General features: G+C 48.0%; 1 protein-coding gene across 2 annotated transcripts in view; it reads right to left on the bottom strand.

Annotated features, from left to right (window-relative positions):
• CRACR2A (calcium release activated channel regulator 2A) overlaps positions 1 to 16552 on the bottom strand; it is a 54157-nt gene that overhangs the window by 31553 nt on the left and 6052 nt on the right. The window contains exons 2-4 of one of the 2 annotated variants that reach the window (XM_079975195.1): positions 6806 to 6913; positions 523 to 774; positions 262 to 373 (exon numbers count right to left, since the gene is read on the bottom strand). In XM_079975195.1, the coding sequence (XP_079831321.1) occupies positions 262 to 373; positions 523 to 696 (286 nt within the window). In that variant the 5' untranslated portion in view covers positions 697 to 774; positions 6806 to 6913. Of the gene's footprint in view, positions 1 to 261; positions 374 to 522; positions 775 to 6805; positions 7195 to 16552 lie in introns of those variants that run through there. The other variant, XM_079975194.1, reaches the window with a different exon arrangement.

The following is a 16552-nucleotide window of genomic DNA, read 5'->3' as shown; positions in this document are numbered from 1 at the left end:
CTCGCCCTGTGGAATGCCCTCCTACCAGATGTCAAGGAAATAAAGAACTACCTGACTTTAGAAGACATCTGAAGGCAGCCCTGTTTAGGGAAGTTTTTAATGTTTGATGTTTTATTGTGTTTTTAATATTCTGCTGGGAGCTGCCCAGAGTGGCTGGAGAAACCCAGCCAGATGGGCGGGGTATAAATAATAAATGAATCATCATCATCATCATCATCATCTGAAAGGTCTTTGAAGCACCATTTTCATTTTAGAACTTACTAAATCCTGTGGAAAATTCCTCTGGAGTAAGTGAACCATTGCCATCTGCATCCAGAGTATCAAATACATTCTCCAGCTCTTCCAAACTAAGAGGTAGCTCACCATGAAGCCTCTGAAATGACAAATTGCTCCTCGTATAAAAATGAATTTCAGTTAATGTAAATCTTAAAGTTAGACAACAACAAATAATTTAGATTTGCAGAAGATTGCCTGGTCAACTAAATGACACAACGCTCCACAAAGCTGCATTGTACACTTTACCTGCATGTCACAACGAGCAATGAATCCTTTGCCTTCTACATCACAGATCTGAAAGCACTCATGTGCTTTTGCTAACATATCCAGTTGTGCTCCTGAATTCACATCTGCTGCTTTGCTGCTTTCTGCATTTTCTTGTGTCCCACAAGGAGCAATGACTCTTTTCTTTCTTTCCATCTTCACCGCTTTGATTGCAGAAGCATTTCAGGAAGCAACCATATAGTTTGGTCTCCAATTTCGGCCCCGCACCTGAATCTGAAAGAAATAAAACATACCTCAACATTGCTCTCCTTCATCTTTTAGCAACCACCTCTTTTTAGGTAGCTGCTGAAGCACAGCAGAAGGAAGGGGTCTCTTTTATTGAACAAAATGGCCACCAAGATCTCTTCCTTTCATAGAGTGAACAACTCAAACTGCAAATAGGTCAATGAATGGAAAAGTGGGGCTGGGGAAGATGGAGCACATCTAGAAATTATATCAAAAATAAAGCCAGCCTGATCAAAAATGGTAAACACAGAATGTTTACCTTTAATACTGTTATGAATTTGTGGGTGCCAGACAGTTATAATCTCTGGATTCAGGAAGTGTTAACAGCTAATTAAGACGGGCTGCCTTCCTGTTTTGAGGTGATCGCCTGGGTGATGGGCCATTAAAAGAACAAGGGATCAAGGGGCTCGGTGTGAGACGTCTCCCCTCTAAACCAGAGTTTGGAGTAGAGAGATTAGTAAGATGTGATGTGAATTAGAAGGAAAGCAACAAGCTACAAAGCCAGATAGGCACAGAATGATATTTGATGTCTGTTTGAATGCAAGGCTGTAGCTATAGGAGAAGCACGACCCTTCTGAGGTGTTGATGCTGTGAGCTCCTCCACCATAGGCTCAGGCTGTAGATATGTGTAAATAAACCATATATCCTAAAGACACCACAGTCTCCTCTGTGCCTCATTCCCAAAAGGAAACAGAGATGCTGGATAAGTGCCTGGAACCCCTGACATATTGCACAACTCAGGGTTTGGGGTTGCGTGCAACAAAATCTTCCCCTATTATAGGGTTAGGGAATCTGTGGCCTCCCAGATGTTACTGTACTCCCATTTCCATCAGCATGGCCAATGGTCAGGGATGATGGGAACTGTAGTTAGAAGCCCTCCCTTATTCTAATTCCTTAGTTCTAATCTATGTCATTGCAATATTGTCCTCTGAACTCAATGTATTTTCATGTTTAAAGGTAAAGGACCTCTGACAGTTAAGTCCAGTCGCGGACGACTCTGGGGTTGTGGCGCTCATCTCGCTTGACTGGCCGAGGGAGCCGGCGTTTGTCAGCAGACAGTTTTTCCAGGGCATGTGGCCAGCAGGACTTAGCCGCTTCTGGCGAAACCAGAGCAGTGCACGGAAACGCCATTTAGAATAGAATAGAATAGAATTTATTATTTATACCCCGCCCATCCGGCTGGGTTTAACCAGCCACTCTGGGTGGCTTCCAACAAAGTATTAAAATACAGTGGTCTAAAAAAATTCTTTTAAAAAAATACAGTGGTCTATTAAACATTAAAAGCTTCCCTAAAGAGGGCTGCCTTCAAATGTCTTCTAAAAGTCTGGTAGTTGTTTACCTTCCCGCTGGAGCAGTACCTATTTATCTACTTGCACTGTGTGCTTTTGAACTGCTCTGTTGGCAGGAACTGGGGCAGAGCAATGGGAGCTCACCCCGTCGCAGGGATTTGAACCACCAACCTTCTGATCGGCAACTCCTAGGCTGAGTGGTTTAGAGCACAGCGCCACCCGCGTCCCTTTTTTTCCACGTATAGTTCACAGGAAGAGTAGGATGTGCAGGTGGGAGAACATTAAATGTTCACTGACAATTTTCAGACCATTTCACCCAGCATGTAAAAATGCAAAAATGCATTGAGCACAATTTTTCATCCATTACCTGGTAATATATCAGACTTAACTAAACAGAAGCTCCTCCCTTTTTATTACCTTTGCTTTTCTCTGTCCCGTGTTAGATCCTGTTTGTATAAAAGTGTAAACACAGGTCACTTGAGTCACAGGACAAGAGAATAAACTCTTAAGAGCCTTATCTCCCAACACATTGCACTAGCAAATAATTACTTAGGGTGGTTTCCACTTCCATAAACTCACTAGCGTTTCTTTTATAATTCCTAATAGTTAATATAGTATAATATTGTTATGAGTTGGGGCAGCTGTATGCCTCAGCCCCTTTCTAATTCCTGGATCCAGCACCTATTCAATTCCTGGTATAGAAAAACTTGTTTCCTGGTGAGGTAATGACCCTCTAAATATGGGCCATTAAGCTAACAAAGGAAGTGGCTCTGTGCCAGATATCAAATAGGTGGGTCTTCCTCAACTCACTAGTAGTTAGAAAGAGAGACTAGAGTTGAGAGTTGAACTTAATGAGCTAGAACCTGGAAGCTGACAAGACTGCAGGCTGGGCAGCTGGGAGACAGAACTAGGCTATTATTATTATTATTATTATTATTATTAATAATAATAATAATAAAATTTATATATACCCCCCTAAACCTGGGGATCTCAGGGCAGTTCATGGAATAAAATCAAGATGTAAAACCACAAAATACATTAAAATAAAAGCAACAACCCAATAGCCCCCCCCAACCAAAAACACACATTTTAAAAGGGTATAGGATGTCGATCAGGTCAACCAGAGGCCTGGTTAAAAAGGAACGTTTTTGCCTTGCGCCTAAAGGTATATAATGTGAACTTCCTTGGGGAGAGCAGTGCCATCAAGAAGGATGCCATGGGTATACCATATATCATAAAGACACTACTGTTTCCGCTATTCCTCATTCTGAAGGGAACCAAATCCTGGGTTAAGGGGCCTGGAACTGCTGGAATTTTGCACCGCTCAGAGACTAGGGTGGCAGGCAACATTATGCAGCAGTACCTAAGGACATGAGCTTTGAGCTAGCATGCTCATTTGTGGGAAGTGGCTGTGGCTCGCAAGCATGCGCCCTTGTCGGTTCAGAAACTCACATGTGCCTGTAGCATGTCTAAGTTAAGTGGGGGTGGGTGGGTGATGAAATTGGTGTGACCACAGGAAACATAACGGCCACTTCAAGGGTGAGTTCATTCTGAGCATTTTCACCCACCCCCAAACTTTTTGTAACTAAAAGAAAGAACACGGAAGGTGGAAGGGAAAATAAGAATGAACAGAGAAGGACACGGGAAGGAAGGAAGGAAAGAAGGAAGGAAGGAAGGAAGGAAGGGAGGGAGGGAGGGAGGGAGGGAGGGAGGAAGGAAGGAAAACAACACAGGAAGGAAGGAAGACAGGAAATTTGGGGAAATGAAAAATACAGGGAGTGAGCAAGAAAAATAGAAGTGCTTTGAAAAGAATGGGGGAGTAATGGGGTGTCCTCTGTTATCTGGGGTAATATTAGCAACCTTCCTTGACCTATAGTTGGGTACTGAGACTTTCCTTCCTTCACAAAGCATAACCACATACTCTTCAATGTTCCTCAGATGAAAATACGGACATTTCTCACTCCCCCCTCCAGCTGACCCTCCTCAACACAGCAAATGAAGTGTTAGTTGAGAGAGATATTTCTACACACATATTTGATTTTTGATTTGTTTTGGTGTTTTTTTGTCTCAAGTTGGTGAGAGGATGCCATGACACTAGAATTCATGGACATCCAATTGAGCCGAATATTGGAAGATTCGGGAAAATCCTGAAAAGAAAATCCTTCTTCACCCAGAACGTGGTCAAACTATGGCACTCGATCCTACCAATTTGGATGGCTTTACAAAACATTTAGGCAAATTCATGGAGGTGGAAAGGGCTCTTGATGGCTACTAGCCATGAGAGCTATGCTTTGCCTTCACAGCAACACTTCTAAATACAGTGGTACCTCAGGTTACATACGCTTCAGGTTACATATGCTTCAGGTCACAGACTCCCCTAACCCAGAAATAGTACCTCGGGTTAAGAACTTTGCTTCAGGATGAGAACAGAAATCGTGCCCCGGCGGCGCGGCGGCAGAGGGAGGCACCATTAGCTAAAGTGGTGCTTCAGGTTAAGAACAGTTTCAGGTTAAGTACGGACCTCCGGAACGAATTAAGTACTTAAGCCAAGGTACCACTGTACCAGCAGCTGGAAAACTAAGGAGGGGAGGGATGTTCTTGGGTTCGAAACCTGATTACAGGCTTTCCACAGACATCTGGTTGGACACTGTGGGAACAGGATGCTGGATCAGGTGGGCCATTGGCCAGATCCAGCAGGCTTTTCACAGAACCATAGAATTGTAGAGCTGGAAGGGACCCCAAGGGTCATCTAGTCCAACCCCCTGCAATGTGGGAATCTCAAAAAACACCCATGGCAGATGGCCATCCAATCTCTGCATAAAAACCTCCAAGGGAGGAGAGTTCACAACCTTCCATGGGAATCTGTTCCACTGTTCTTATGTCCTAATAATCTCAGGTTGCTGATCTATGTTTGAACCTATATCTATCTATTGATTCATTGCCAAACTTTTTATTCCACAGACATTAAGGGCAAATGCACAGGGGATTTTGAGAAGGTAGGGGTTCACTTAAAACCATTCCTGCAACTGGAAACTTTTTATGTAAAATAGCTTTGATGTTTTTGCACTCACGCAGTGTATAAGTTTTATGAAATAAAAGAAATAAAATCAACTCTTGATAAAAGGTGGGGTATAAATAAATGATGATGATGATGATGTTAATAATAATAATAATAATAATTACAGTGGAGTCCCAAGCAAAGGGAAGATTCTAAGTGCATTTACCTAAGCCTACTTAAATACACCCTGCTAATATGGGAATCGCAGCCCTGTTTAGGGAAGTTTTTAATGATTAAAGTTTTATTGTGCTTTTAATTCTCTTGGGAGCTGCCCAGAGTGACAGGGGAAACCCAGTCAAATGGGCAGGATATAAATAATAAATTGATGATGATGATGATGAAACCACTGCCTTAAATTTTTTATGCTGTCTAGTTGAACTGGTATTGGCAATTTTCAGGGATGAGTTGGAGGTTTGCCCCAGAAATGGGTTTTTTTATGTATTGGTTTTAACAACTGCATATACTACATGAGAATAATTATATACCCCCCTTTCTTCTGTTATGGAACCCAAGAAGCTTGCATGTACCGTATTTTTTGCTCTATAAGACTCACTTTTTCCCTCCTAAAAAGTAAGGGGAAATGTGTGTGCGTCTTATGGAGCGAATGCAGGCTGCACAGCTATCCCAGAAGCCAGAACAGCAAGAGGGATTGCTGCTTTCACTGCGCAGCAATCCCTCTTGCTGTTCTGACTTCTGAGATTCAGAATATTTTTTTTCTTGTTTTCCTCCTCCAAAAACTAGGTGCGTCTTGTGGTCTGGTGCGTCTTATAGAGCAAAAAATACGGTAATTCCCAGATAGTCAGCCATCCAGGCATTGACCGGACCCAGACCTGTTTAGCCATAGCAAGGTGATGGTCTCATGCACCTTCACACCATACCCTGGAATTGCATCCTTTTTCAGATGCTTCAACAACTTAGTTGATCTTACACATGCTTAGCTGTAAACAAGTCCCACTAAATGAGATCCCCGAGCACTGCATCACAAATTCTTGTAGTTACAAACAATTCAGGGTGCAATCACATACTCACTTACCTGGGAGTAAGATCTATTGAGTTTTGAATTCAGTAGAACTTACTCTGGAGTAGACACATTAAAATGGGCCTACATGCTAGCTGCCCACGTCAAAGAGAACAAAAAACCCTTTGCTTAAAGAAAGGGTGCCTATTTGATCAGGTTTGGAATATTTATATTGTTATAAGGAGAAAAGGAAGAGAAACAAACCCACCGATGCTATTAGAACAGGTTGAGATTGCAACTAAATCTACATAACTTTTAGTTTGTTCTGAATATCTGTTCTCCTCCCCTGACACCCCACCAAGTCCAACTGCTTCCTTAACAGCACCTAGGATGAAGTGACATATTACTTATCTTCTCATCTTCAGTGAGTGACGCTTACATCCTTTGAATTTACTCTAAGCAAGGGGGGCTTAGACACTGGATCTTCGACACAGGAAAGAGGTTATGGCTTTGCCGCATTTCAACACATAAAAGACAGAGGAAGTGGAAACCGATGCCCTTCAGCTTCAGTAACAGACATGTTCCAGTGGTTGCTGGCAGGCTCATTCCTTCAGCTAGCTCTGGCTTCTGCATATGTGTCATTAAACATTACTCTGCTTGCTTTCTGGCCAGTTATTTGTACTTTATTTAAAAAAAAAAACCCCGGCAACTTACCTCTGCTCACTTCCCTGGTAGAACAAAATACATATCCGCAGATGGCTCTTGTGCAAAGGAACACGCTCAGCTGCGTCCGGCTGCAAGTCCTAAGCTTGTTTTCTGAGTCTAGTTGTGTGCACATAGAGGAAGAAGGAAGAGCGAATCAGAGGGGGCAAAGCACTTCCAAAACATTGCTGAGTCAACATGAATTTTATACAAGAAGCTGTGGGCGGGACAGAGCGAGTCTAACCTGTTCTGCCTCTTCTTTTTCCTCCCATCTTGTCAAACCCACATATACATGCAGTTTTGCCGCAAGAGTAGTTTCATTTTATATGCGGTTGCTGCTTGAATCCTCGAGTAACAGTAGTTAAGTCATGACAGCTGGTATTGGAATTCACAGTTTTAAAGACACTCAACACACGTTTTAAGGTCTTCTTCTTCTTCTTCATTAAAGGTAAAGGTAAAGGTAAAGGGACCCCTGACCATTAGGTCCAGTCGTGACCGACTCTGGGGTTGCGGCGCTCATCTCGCTTTATTGGCCGAGGGAGCTGGCGTACAGCTTCCGGGTCATGTGGCCAGCATGACTAAGCCGTTTCTGGTGAACCAGAAACGCCGTTTACCTTCCTGCCAGAGTGGTACCTATTTATCTACTTGCACTTTGACGTGCTTTTGAACTGCTAGGTTGGCAGGAGCAGGGACTGAGCAATAGGAGCTCACCCCTTTGCGGGGATTCGAACCGCCGACCTTCTGATCGGCAAGTCCTAGGCTCTGTGGTTTAGTTGACTCCTAAAAAATGTGGAAATTACACAAACATGTGGATCATATAGCTATACTCATCAGAGTTCCAGGGCATCTTTTGGACAAACTGTATCTTTCAAGTTACAGATAGGTAGCCGTGTTGGTCTGCCATAGTCAAAACAAAATTTTTTTTCCTTCCAGTAGCACCTTAAAGACCAACTAAGTTAGTTCTTGGTATGAGCTTTCGTGTGCATGCACACGAAGAAGTGTGCATGCACATGAAAGCTCATACCAAGAACTTGTGACGAAACTGTGATAAGATCTTAATTGCACTGGCCAGCTAATTACTTTATGGCTCCAATTAGCCCCAGCATAATGCGGTCCGGCACGCTTCCCAGCCAAGCTGCTCTCAGACCTTCTTCTTCTCCGGTTTCGCCTTGCAGAGTAAAAACACAGCGGATCAAAAACCTGTTGCAGTCTGCTTCAGATCCAAACACACCAAGCACTGTGTTTGTCCAAATTCAACAGTTCTTTATTGCAGCAAATATTTACAGCTCAGCATTTCTCAGCTCCTCCTGGACTGCTAGCATTCATGATGTCCTCTCTCAGAGACACAGAGAGAACAACAAGTAGAGCTCCTCCCTCCTTCCAAAACGTCAGAAGAATGGGAGGCACAACTCAGAACAGAACTTAACCCAGTAAGTTCTGAACCCCAACACCCCCTCTTGCCTCCATTCCTGACAAGACCTGTGGATGTACCTTTGCAGACCTCTGTGAGATCAATCCCTTCCCCAATGCCTTGCGCCCTCTCCTGGCGTTCCTGTCAGGCATCTGTGGAACATCTTCACAACTCTCAGATTCGCACTGTGCGAAACTCACCCACGCACCTGTGGCCTGATACCTCTCAGGTGGAATTCCCTTCGTTGTGCGACTGGACCGCCTGGGTACAAACTCAGGCACTTCCTCTGACTCACTGTGGTCAGCAGGTGTGTCCTTTGCATCCTGGGATTCCCCCTCTGACTTAACGCGTCTTCGAACCCTTGGAATTACCCTCACAGGAGAACTAGGCTCACTCTTGGGCTCCCTTTTTACAACTTGGGGAGATGCCCCATCCTGCTCCTGACTTTGGTCAGTGAGCTGATCGTCATCAGCAGACTCAGCCCCTGGCTCTCCTTCCTCCTCATCAGAACCTTCCTGCTCTGAATCGGAAAGACATTCTGAAAGAATATCGCGTCTGGCAGGGATCTTTGACCTTTCCTCCTGCTTACAGAACTCAGCGTGTTTACTGATCAGCAGCTTACTCTGATCACCTGACGGATACGCAAACCTCCATGCACGAGCCGTTGGCTCATACCCACAGAAGATCATTTTCTGGAACTTGGGTTCACCTGGCCCTCGCAAAGCTTCAGGCACCGGCAGCAAGGCCGTTGATCCGAACGCACGGAGGAAGTGTACCTGAGGCTTCCTCCCGTGAAGCATGAAAAACGGTGTGTCTCCTACCACTGAATTGTAGGACCGATTCCAGGTGAAGCTCACATATTTAACTGCCTCCATCCAAAACCTCGGAGATAACCCAGAGTCTGACAGCATCACCTGTGCAGCCTTAACCAGAGCCTCACTTCTGAGCTCTGCCACCCCCCTCTGTTGAGGAGAAGTCACTGTGTGACTTATCCCTTTCTTGTGAAAGAACTTCTGCAAAGCAGACCCAGTAAACTGTGCGTATCTGTCACTAGCAATTTCCCTGACTCTGGTGGAGAACCTTAGTTCCACCTCCTCAATCCAACGTCTAATCAGCTGTGCTGCATCTTCCTTGGACTTGAGACCATGTGTCCAGGTGTTCTGCGAAAAATCATCCTGCATCGTCAGCAGAAACCTGGCCCCTCCCAGACTTGGTTCCTTCATGGGACCCAACAGATCTATGTGCACAAGATCAAAAGGTTTTGTGGTTACCCTCTCCACCCTGGGGTATCTGCACCCTCTTACCTTTGCCTGTCTGCAAGCCTGACAATCTAGGACTCTTGCACATTCCTCAATTTTACAGCCTTTGGAAACCTCAGGTAGCACCTGTAGTTCTTCAAGACAGGCATGGGCTGTCTTCTTATGCCACACACAAGAACATGAAACATGAGTGGGAACTGTAGCACGCAGGGCTTGTGCTTTCTCAACCTTCCCCTCACCCTCCAGAGACGTTTTAAGAATGAAGAGATCATTCTGCCCCTTTGCAACTCTGACCAGTTGCTTCCCTCCTTTGGAGATTGTACAAACATCGTGTTCAAAGCAAACCTTAAACCCCTTTTTCAACAAATAAGGCACAGATAAAATACAGTGTTGCACTCCTGGCACAATGCAAACTTCCATCTGCTCCTGCAAAACAGAAAACAATACATTTGCAATGTTATTCACATTTTTCTTTTCCCCACTTGCAAACTGAACAGTTTTCCCAGCCGGAATTGCCTTGCAATTCCACATCTCGACTGCAGGGGTCTCTGGGATCAGGTTGCAGTTTGCTGCTGAGTCGATTAGAAAGCGAAAATCAGTGTGTCTCTCAGAGCTGTCCTCAAACAAAGCCATACTGGCAACAAATGTCCCGCTGCCCCCTCTCTCTGGGCTTTTGCAGCAGTTCTCTCTGGTTGTCTTGGCAACCAACTCCCCCTTGCTCAGGACCTTGGCAGCTTCCGTAGAAGTAGCCTCCTCCGTTGCCTTGGATACCGGCCTGGCCTCTGCGTTCCCACGCGACTCTTTAGGCCTTATCTTCACTTTGTCCAGGTGGCCGACCTTGAAGCGCCTAGCTCTACGCCGCTTCCCAGACTTTGGCTGACGACGATCCCCAGTGGAAAAATACTGCCCAGGGCTCCTTTCAGCTGGCCTGGCCCCCCTTCTTCCGGAAGAGCCCTCTGTGCCAGCCCTGCCCTCGCTGAAACTGCATTCCACTTCAGCACTCACAGTGGAAAACTTTTGAAACTTGCCTTTGGAATTCTCAGCCCCCCCGACTTGCACCTCAGGGACTGGGGCTTCAGCCATTTCCAGGCTCTGCCTGACTCCTCCAGGGCCCTGGCCTCCTGCTGAAGTTTCACACAAACTTCTCAGCACCTCCCAGGCAGCCCTTGCTGACTTTACGCCCTCCAAACTGGGCAAAAGTGATGCATGTACGCATGCTTTTAGCATAGCAAGCTCTCTTTGCATTCTCTGCTGGCTTTCTTCAGGCAACGCAGCCTCAAAGCCTGTAATGTCTGCCCCTTCAGGACCTGGATTCAAGGGAAGTGGTTCTCTCTGGCTTACATCCCAAAGCCCAGTAACCAGAAACCAACCCCTTACTCTTCTGGACCAGGTTGCCCAACTTCTTAAAGTGAGCTTCTCAAGCGGCACGTCCTCAAAGACCTGGCTGTCTGCCATTCTCTCCTCTTTCCCGGGGCCCCAGCTGCTGTACTCACGTTTCACCAGTCAGCTCTCCGGCACCCGATTCCTCAGCTGCTTTCCCAGCTCTCTGCCTCAGCAACTCTTGCCTCTTAGAAGCAGGCAAAACACAGAACGCAGACCTCTGCCGCTTCAGTAGCGTCTTCCAGCTATTGCCAAGCTGACTTCAAACTTCAAAGCTCACCGGCAGACTCTTAGCAACAGTTTTATTAGCGGTAATTAGGTCCCCCATAACCTGTGACGAAACTGTGATAAGATCTTAATTGCACTGGCCAGCTAATTACTTTATGGCTCCAATTAGCCCCAGCATAATGCGGTCCGGCACGCTTCCCAGCCAAGCTGCTCTCAGACCTTCTTCTTCTCCGGTTTCGCCTTGCAGAGTAAAAACACAGCGGATCAAAAACCTGTTGCAGTCTGCTTCAGATCCAAACACACCAAGCACTGTGTTTGTCCAAATTCAACAGTTCTTTATTGCAGCAAATATTTACAGCTCAGCATTTCTCAGCTCCTCCTGGACTGCTAGCATTCATGATGTCCTCTCTCAGAGACACAGAGAGAACAACAAGTAGAGCTCCTCCCTCCTTCCAAAACGTCAGAAGAATGGGAGGCACAACTCAGAACAGAACTTAACCCAGTAAGTTCTGAACCCCAACAGAACTAACTTAGTTGGTCTTTAAGGTTGTTATGTAGTGAAGTTTCACCCTGGGCCAGCAGGGGGATACTGTATATAGTTTTCACTCAGGTCTGTAGATAGTTTTCACTCAGGTCCACGTCAGTTATTTTAGGCGGGAAACGCTGGGCTGTTGTTGCTACAATGTTGACAGCCGGCTGCCTATAAAAGCAGGCCGGCTGAGCTGTTTGCAGGCAGTTCTATTCCAGCTTACAAAATAAAGAGCTACTTGGAGAAATCGCTGTGTCGTCTGCTATGTCAACCCACAACTTAACACTGGCGACGAAGGTGGGATCGATGGACATCAGAGCACAGCCAGATGCGGCCAGCCTCTGAACTGAGCTGAATCACAGAGCGAAATCACTGAGCGAAATCACTGGACAGAACCAATTCAGAGCTGACTGGTCTGGCTAAGAGCACTGTGTTCCATCCATCGCCCTTCACACCGGCATCGGAATCATGGCTTCACCTGTGCCTCTACCGCCGTTTGCGCCAGCCTCTGAATCATGGGACTCCTACCTCGCTTGGTTCGAATGCTACCTCCAAGCCAACGAGCTGACAGCAGTATCAAAGGATCGGAAGCGGGGCCTATTCCTCAGCCTCTGTGGGCCTGAGGTGTTTGAGACGGCCCGAGCATTGATTGTGCCTGAAGCAGTCCAGGCAACACCATGGGACACGATCCAAGAGAAGCTCCGCAACCACTACGCACCAAAGCCGTCCAAGATCGCTGCCCGCCATGCGTTCTACCACCGGAACCAGGCAGAGGGGGAGTCAATCAACAAGTACACCACCGCCCTGCGACAGGCTGCAATGCACTGTGAGTTCTGAGACTTAGGCGATGCCCTGATGGATCGAATCGTCTGCGGGGTCCGGGACATCCATCTGCAATGGCGTCTCCTCGCCAAGCCAGACCTCACGCTACAGAAAGCCATTGAGGAGGCTGTGGCCTCAGAAGCTGCTGAACGCTCCGCCCAGGAGATCCGCAAGTCCAGCAGCCTGCGTCTTGCTAGGGAGCCAGTTCCGGTGCATCATGAAGAGGCCAGCAGTGATGAGGCATCCTCCAGTGAAGACGATGACATGCACCAGACAAAGCGGGAGCGCAGGAAGTTCCAACAGAAGTCCAAGGGCCAACCGGAATGTGCCGGCTGCGGAGGCAACCATTCCCGTGCCGTGTCGATTCAGAGACGCCATCTGTAGGAAGTGTTCCAGAAGGGGCCACATTGCTAAGGTCTGCCGATCGGCTCCGTCTGACACCCCCCTTCATCGACTCGCAAGTCCAAGTATTCACTCCAGTCTGCCAAGGAAAGTTGTTTCGCTCTCACCAACTGCCGCTGCCCGTCTGGAACCACGATTGGCCAAACCGACTCACCTACGCGACGCAAGCTGAACGTCACGGTGCTCATTGAAGGAGCTCCATGTGACATGGAGATCGACACCGGGTCTGCCCTGTCCATCGTGTCATGGAGCACCATCAAAAGACTGGTACCCAGAGTGTCCAAAAGGCAACTCGACTCTCACCGCGTACACCTGAGAGACTACCAGGGAAACGACATTCCTGTGGTAGGTGTTGGCCGCTTCCGGATTGCCTTCAAGAATTTTTTGGGCCTGCTCCGGTTGGTGGTGGTCGAAGGTCAGCGGCCAAGCCTCCTAGGGCTAGACTGGTTTGATGCCCTCGGCCTGGAAGTCACCGGCATCAACTGCATCTCTAACGCAGAGACTGAGGGTCTGGTCAAAGACTTTGCCGAGGTTTTCGACGGCACCTTGGGGCAGTATACAGGTACGCCCATCTCCTTTAGCCTTGATCCACAAGTCGCCCTCATCAAGCTAAAGCCACGCCGGGTTCCCTTTGCTCTCAAGGCTAAGGTGGACGAACAACTGGACAAACTGATCGCCCAAGGAGTTTTGGAGCCGGTTGACCACGCCAAGTGGGAAACCCCCATCGTCACGCCTGTCAAGCCAGATGGGTCGGTGAGAATCTGCGCTGACTACAAGTGCACGATCAACAAGGCACTTCAGCAGCACACTTATCCGGTTCCTGTTGTCCAACACCTGCTGCATTCCCTGGGTGAGGGTAAGGTCTTCGCTAAGCTGGACCTTGCCCAAGCCTATCAACAACTGCCCGTCGATGATGCCACTGCTGAAGCCCAGACGATCGTCACCCACCGGGGGGCATTCCGTTGCCGCCGGTTGCAGTTCGGGGTGAGTGTGGCTCCTGGCATCTTCCAAAGCCTTATGGAGCGTCTCCTGCAAGGGCTTCCGGGCGTGGTACCATATTTTGATGACGTCTTGGTGTCTGCAGACTCACATCAGCAGCTGTTCGAGTGCCTCCGTGCCGTGCTGACCAGGTTCCAAGAGGCTGGGCTCAAGGTAAAGAGGGAAAAGTGCCAGATCGCCATTCCACAGGTAGAGTTCCTGGGCTATCTTATCGATGCCTCCGGCCTTCACCCGACCACATCCAAGATCCGCGCTATCCAGCAGGCCCCCACCCCAAAGAACAAGACGGAGTTGCAGGCGTTCCTGGGGCTGCTGAACTTTTATAACATGTTCCTGCCCCACAAAGCCACAGTGGCTGAGCCTCTTCACCGACTCCTTAGCACAAAGACGCCTTGGGCCTGGGGTCATCGGGAGACGGCGGCCTTCAACGCGGTCAAGGCTCTCCTTTCATCAGACAGTGTGCTGGTACAGTACAGTGAATCCAAGCCGTTGGTCCTTGCCTGTTTGCAACGCATGGGTGTCCTGATGTCCTTGTCTCTGACAACGGACCGCAGTTCACGTCAGGCACGTTTGAGCGGTATCTTTTGGGACTGGGCATCCGCCATGCCCTAACGGCACCCTTTCATCCATCCAGCAACGGGCAAGCGGAAAGAATGGGGCGCTCGGCAAAAGAGGCACTGGCGCGCCTGGACCGGGGAGACTGGCATGAGCGGGTCGCCGAATACTTCTTCGTGCAACACATCACCCCTCATGCGGCCACAGGGCGGAGTCCTGCTGAACTGCTTATGGGCCGCCGCCTCAGGTCACCGCTCGACCGGCTACACCCGGACTTTGCCGTGGCTGAACCCCCAGGCTGTGCCAACGCGCCATGGTCATTTGTCCCAGGAAACCAGGTCTTTGCCCGGAACTATGTGGGGGACATTCCTTGGGTGCCAGCCACAGTAGTGGAGTCACTGGACCTCGCTCATACCAGGTGGCACTCGAAGACGGACGCTTGTGGCACATAGACCAGCTTAGGCGCAGGGCTGGGGACTTGGACACTACCGTGGTGCCCCCAACTGCGCTTGCGGCTCCAGAAGAGACACGTACAGATGGCGAGGCCCCACCTACACCTCCCTCACAAACTGCCAGCATGGAGCCGAACCAAGCCGCTTCAGAGGGTCTGCCAGACTTACCACAGACTCAGACCACTCCACTTGCGGAGGCTCCACCCACAGCAGCGGATCCAGGGGAGTTGGTTCCAACGCCACCTAGGGTCGCACCACAGCCTCAGCAAGAACTGTGTGGCCCTCTGGACTTGGCTACCAGTCCCCGGCGGTCTGGCAGAGTTTCCAAGCGCCCAACTTATTTAAAGGACTATGTTGTTGGACATGTATCACTGTTGGTCTAAGTATGGGAAATGTAACCAATATGCTTTTGTGCCTAATTGAACCATTACGCGTAGTGCTGTATATAAGGAAACCATTACGATTGTAACTAACGCCTTATCTCGGTGGGGAGGGGTGTTATGTAGTGAAGTTTCACCCTGGGCCAGCAGGGGGATACTGTATATAGTTTTCACTCAGGTCTGTAGATAGTTTTCACTCAGGTCCACGTCAGTTATTTTAGGCGGGAAACGCTGGGCTGTTGTTGCTACAATGTTGACAGCCGGCTGCCTATAAAAGCAGGCCGGCTGAGCTGTTTGCAGTCAGTTCTATTCCAGCTTACAAAATAAAGAGCTACTTGGAGAAATCGCTGTGTCGTTTGCTATGTCAACCCACAACTTAACAAAGGTGCTACTGGAAGGAAGGAAAAATTTTTTTGTTTTGTATCTTTCAAGGTAGCTGTCCCTACAGAAATATACAGTAAGAAGGGGGGTGGGGGTGTTCTACGCATTACATGAAAACAGAAAACTGCCTTACACTGAATCAGACCATTGGTCATTGGTCCATTCGGCTCAGTACTGTTGACTACAGTCTGCAAGTTTTCACACAGAAGTCTTTAAAACCCTACCTGGAGGCACCAAGGAAAGATGGAACCTGAGACCTGCATTGCAAAGCAGGTTCTACCACTAAACTGAGGCCTCCAAGGAGAGTTAAATCTACTTCTCTCCCATCTTGCCACAAACAGTACAGATCCAGCTAGGTGGGTGGAGCTGTGAGGGCACAATGAGATAGCGGAGTCTAGAGGACTTTGATCACTGCAGATGGTGACAGCAGTCTCAAAATTAAAAGACGCCTGCTTCTTGGGAGAAAAACAATGACCAACCTAGACAGCATCTTAAAAAAGCAGAGACATCACCTTGCCAACAAAGGTACCGTATAGTTTCCCAGTAGTGATGTGTGGAAGTGAGAACTGGACCATAAAGAAGGCTGATTGCCGAAGAATTGACGCTTTTGAATTATGGTGCTGGAGGAGACTCTTGAGAGTCCCATGGGCTGCAAGAGGATCAAACCGATCCATTCTGAAGGAAATCAGCCCTGAGTGCTCACTGGAAGGACAGATCGTGAAGCTGAGGCTCCAATACTTTGGCCACCTCATGAGAAGAGAAGACTCCCTGGAAAAAACCCTGATGTTGGAAAAGATGGAGGGCACAAGGAGAAGGGGACGACAGAGGACGAGATGGTTGGACAGTGTTCTCGAAGCTACCAGCATGAGTTTGACCAAACTGCGGGAGGCAGTGAAAGACAGGAGTGCCTGGCGTGCTCTGGTCCATGGGGTCACGAAGAGTGTATAGCTCTGGACATGTA

This window comes from Podarcis cretensis, assembly GCF_951804945.1.
Source record: "Podarcis cretensis genome assembly, chromosome: 5".
Taxonomy (NCBI): Eukaryota; Metazoa; Chordata; class Lepidosauria; order Squamata; family Lacertidae; genus Podarcis; species Podarcis cretensis.
Note: the sequence above shows the minus strand (reverse complement) of the source record. Positions and strands in the feature narration are given on the sequence as shown.